Source organism: Salmo salar, chromosome ssa07 (assembly GCF_905237065.1).
Source record: "Salmo salar chromosome ssa07, Ssal_v3.1, whole genome shotgun sequence".
Classification (NCBI taxonomy): Eukaryota; Metazoa; Chordata; class Actinopteri; order Salmoniformes; family Salmonidae; genus Salmo; species Salmo salar.
Window position 1 is genome coordinate 3223998 of NC_059448.1, and position 4756 is coordinate 3228753.

At 41.2% G+C, this 4756-nt stretch overlaps 1 protein-coding gene across 2 annotated transcripts in view; it reads left to right on the forward strand.

Moving 5' to 3' along the window:
* Positions 1-4327, forward strand: part of tlr2 (toll-like receptor 2) — a 32074-nt gene extending 27747 nt beyond the window's left edge. For both annotated transcript variants that reach the window (XM_045721417.1, XM_045721418.1), the window contains exons 7-12: positions 252-319; positions 1996-2082; positions 2293-2478; positions 3002-3282; positions 3929-4030; positions 4180-4327. In XM_045721417.1, coding sequence (XP_045577373.1) covers positions 252-319; positions 1996-2082; positions 2293-2478; positions 3002-3282; positions 3929-4030; positions 4180-4312 — 857 coding nt within the window. In that variant the 3' untranslated portion in view covers positions 4313-4327. The remainder of the gene's footprint in view (positions 1-251; positions 320-1995; positions 2083-2292; positions 2479-3001; positions 3283-3928; positions 4031-4179) is intronic.
* The last annotated feature ends 429 nt before the right edge of the window (positions 4328-4756 follow it).

A 4756-nucleotide genomic window follows, 5' to 3' on the forward strand; every position in this document is an offset into this window, starting at 1 on the left:
CAGAATCCTGATAGAAATCTATCTCCATATGCAGAATCCTGATAGAAATCTATCTCCATATGCAGAATCCTGATAGAAATCTATTTCCATATGCAGAATCCTGATAGAAATCTATTTCCATATGCAGAATCCTGATAGAAATCTATTTCCATATGCAGAATCCTGATAGAAATCTATTTCCATATGCAGAATCCTGATAGAAATCTATTTCCATATGCAGAATCCTGATAGAAATCTATCTCCATATGCAGGCGCCTGGAAGCCGGCTAGACAGACTCACCTTGTCAACATGGACACAGTCTACTTCAGAAACATAGAGGTGAGGTAGTATTTGTCACGTCCTGACCAGTATAAGGTTAATTGGTATTGTAGTTTGGTCAGGACGTGGCAGAGGGTATTCGTTTTATGTGGTTCGGGGTGGTGTGTTTTGTTGAAGGGGCATTTGGTTGAAGTATTCCCGGGGTTTTTGGGCACTGTTTGGTTTTCAGGTATTCTATGATTTTGTCTAGTATGTCTGTTTCTATGTTTGGGTTAATTGGGGTTGGGACTCTCAGTTGAAGGCAGGTGTTGTCTATCTGCCTTTGATTGAGAGTCCCATATATTAGGGTGTGTTTGTTATTGGTGGGTGATTATTCTGTGTTTAGCCTTGTGCCTTACCAGACTGTTTTTTTTTGTTGATCGTTCGTTCTTCGTTATTTTGGTGTTCATTTTGTATTTATTAAAAAGCAAGATGAGCAAACCTGCTGCGTTTTGGTCCTCCATTTCCAACGACAAGCGTGGCAGTATTCACCTTAACACAACACTCGTCGAGAGGTTTGGGATCTCTTGTCATAACGGCTAAGGTGATTGGTTGCTCAGATGTACATAAGTATTTGAAATATAAATATAAATAAATTCCATTATTATTACACCGAACAAAACTACATAAAACAACATGCAACAAGTTTAGTTCATATCAGAAAAATCAGTTAATTAAAATTAATTAATTAGGCCCTAATCTATGGATTTCACATGACTGGGAATACAGATATTGTACCTGTTGGTCACAGATAACTTAACAAAAAAAAAAAAAGGTAGGGGGTGTGGATCAGAAAACCAGTCTGTATCTGGTGTGACCACCGTTTGCCTCATACAGCGCGACACATCTCCTTCACGTAGAGTTGATCAGGCTGTTGATTGTGGAATGTTGTCCCACTCCTCTTCAATGGCTGTGCGAATGTGCTGGATATTGGACGAAATTGGAACATGCTGTTGTACACATCGATCCAGAGCATCCCAAACATGCTCAATGGGTGACATGGCTGGTGAATATGCAGGCCATGGAAGAATTGGGACATTTTCAGCTTCCAGGAATTGTGTACAGATCCTTGCGACATGGGGCTGTGCATCGTCATGCTGAAACATGAGGTGATGGCAGCGGATGAATGGCATGACAATGGGCCTTGGGATCTCGTCACGGTATCTCTGTGGCATTCAAATTGTCATCAATAACACGCAATTGTCTCAGAAGGTGAAGGAGGTGAAGAAGGAGGTGGGCTGGCGTGGTTACACGTAGCCTGCGGTTGTGAGGCCGGTTGGACGTACTACCAAATTCTCTTAAATTACGTTGGAGGCGGCTTATGGTAGAGAAATGAACATTCAATTATCTGGCAACAGCTCCGGTGGACATTCCTGCAGTCAGCACGGTGTTGTGTGACAAAACTCCACATTTTAGAGTGGCCTTTTATTGTCCCCAGCACAAGGTGCACCTGTGTGATGATCGTGCTGTTTAATCAGCTTGTTGATATGCCACACCTGTCAGGTGGATGGATTATCTTGGCAAAGGAGAAATGCTCACTAACAGGGATATAAACAAATTTGTGAGAAATTAGCTTTTTGTGCGAATGGAACATTTCTGGGATCTTTTATTTCAGCTCATGAAACATTGGACCAATACTTTACATTTTGCGTTTTTATTTTAGTTCAATGTATATATTTTTTATGTTTTATTATCAGGTCGTGAAAGTCTTTAAGTTCACCTCCTTCCTGAACCTGGGGTTTCTACTGAAATACCTCAGACAGATCTCTATCATTAACTGTAAGGTAAACATGTTTATAATTTGTTTTACAAATAATTAAATATTTATTACTGAATAGTATGTACACTATTTATAACTTTGAAACGGTTAGTTCCAGCCAAGCAATCTGATTGGTCAAAGGGGAATCACAGACGTAAATGGTAAATGAAAAATTACCGAATCACTTCATGATCATTTACCAAACCAATGAAACAAAATCTGTCTTCTCCTCCAGGTGTATGTAATGCCGTGTCTGACCTCTCACCTGTTGACCCAACTGGAGTACCTGGACTTGAGTAGTAACCTGCTGACTGATCTGACCTTGACGGAATCTCTGTGTCACGGGCATGGGATCCTGAGGAATCTCAGAGTTATTAACGTCAGCGACAACGCCTTAAAGTCCATTTCCATCATCAGCAAAGTGTGTAACTGTTACACCCTATTCCCTATAACAGTGCACTACCACAGTGCACTTTTTACATTTTTTTATTTTTTTATTTGACTGTCCATAAGGCTTTGGTCAAAAGTAAGGCACTATATAGGGAATAGGGTACAACGACTCCCTGTCTCTCATTAGCCAAGGGTGTACTGAGACTGCATCCCAAATGGCACCCTATTCCCTACATAGTGAACTACTTTGGATAACAGCCTAGGTAATGTAATTTGGTTAAGACTTCTAGTTAGGCGACACCTGTTATATCAGCTTTGTAATTAACTTGTACTGTTTCTATCTATCATGTTCGACATCATATTGTTTTTAACCTCGAGAAGAGGACTGAAGAAAGCCCATTAATTATAACGAATAATAATTTACAATTTATTGGTCAAATAAACATCCTTCTGTTTTAGTCTTTCCATTTTAAGAGAAATGCTAAATAAGTACCATTGTAGAATTGTTAATAATAACACATATTTTCTGTTTTTTTTATTTTCAAATCACCCAGCTCGTCACCCGTCTGGACAAACTAATCCACCTGGACATCAGTCAGAACGCCTACACCTCCATGCCTCCCACTTGCTCCTGGCCACAGACCCTGACTCACCTCAACATCTCGTGGGCTAAGCTGCAGAGGGTCACCCACTGTCTGCCCCTGACCCTGGAGATCCTGGATCTGGGACACAACGACCTGACGGCTTTCCATAGTGTTGCTCTCCCGGTCCTGAGGGAGCTGCACCTCTCTGGGAACAAGTTGAGGCGTTTGCCACCTGGATGGTTGTTCCCTAGGTAGAGAGATGCCCAACTCTTTTTTAATTTTTTTTATTATTATTTAAAAGAAATTGGGGGGTAGATCAGCTTTAATATTGCATATAGTTTGTAGCTTCTGTCAATGTAGTTGTCTGCGTCATTTCCGATCCGCCCATATATTTTTGGGAAATATGTACATAAATTAAATATATATTTTTTCTTAGCTACACTCTTAGCTCAGCTCTTACCTCAGCTCTTAGCTCAAGTCTTAGCTCAGCTCTTAGCTCAAGTCTTAGCTCAGCTCTTAGCTCAGCTCTTAGCTCAAGTCTTAGCTCAGCTCTTAGCTCAAGTCTTAGCTCAGCTCTTAGCTCAAGTCTTAGCTCAAGTCTTAGCTCAAGTCTTAGCTCAAGTCTTAGCTCAAGCCTTAGCTCAAGCCTTAGCTCAAGCCTTAGCTCAAGCCTTAGCTCAAGTCTTAGCTCAGCTCTTAGCTCAGCTCTTAGCTCAGCTCTTAGCTCAAGTCTTAGCTCAGCTCTTAGCTCAGCTCTTAGCTCAAGTCTTAGCTCAGCTCTTAGCTCAAGTCTTAGCTCAGCTCTTAGCTCAAGACTTCTTGTTTTGCATAAATAAATGAAAGGGTATTTAGTTGGAGTCAACAATCGAGAAAATGACATGTGTTTGTTTCCCGAAGCCTGGAGGTTCTCCTGATCCAGAGCAACACTCTCAACATGTTTGGACCCATGGACCTCCAACTCTACAGGAAGCTCCGAGCACTGCAGGCCGGTCAGAACAGGTCTGTGCGTGCTCAAAAGTACTAGTGCCCTATGTAGGTAATAGGGTCCTGCCTTAGATTTTTGTTGTTGATTAGTCTCTATCGATTCTAAAAATCAATGATCTCTGCAGCCCATAATTCTCATCCTACTTCTTCTTCTTCTTCTTCAGGTTTGTGTGTTCCTGTGAGTTTGTCTACTTCATGGTCTGGAGGTGGGGTGGAGCAGTAGAGGGCAGCGTTGAGCTAACAGACAGATGGGATAACTACCTTTGTGACTCACCGCTGCCCCTGCAGGTCATTTAAATATTTATTATATTTACTATTATTTATCACTATTAGTACCATTTTTAAATGTTTATTATTATTATTATTGTTAACTATTTTATTATTTTCCCTGCATGCTTATTTCTACGTTTATCTTATTTTTTTTTTTTTACTGAATCACTTTTTTCTATTTTTATTATCAAATGGCTGTACTGGGCATACTTAAATTCACACAGGACACGGGATAAGACAGGAGAAATACTCCAGATATAACAGACTGACCCTAGCCCCCCGACACATAAACTACTGCAGCATAAATACTGGAGGCTGAGACAGGAGGGGTCAGGAGACACTGTGGCCCCATCCGATGATACCCCCGGACAGGGCCAAACAGGAAGGATATAACCCCACCCACTTTGCGAAAGCATAGCCCCCACAACACTAGCGGGATATCTTCAAACCACCAACCTGAGACATGGCCGA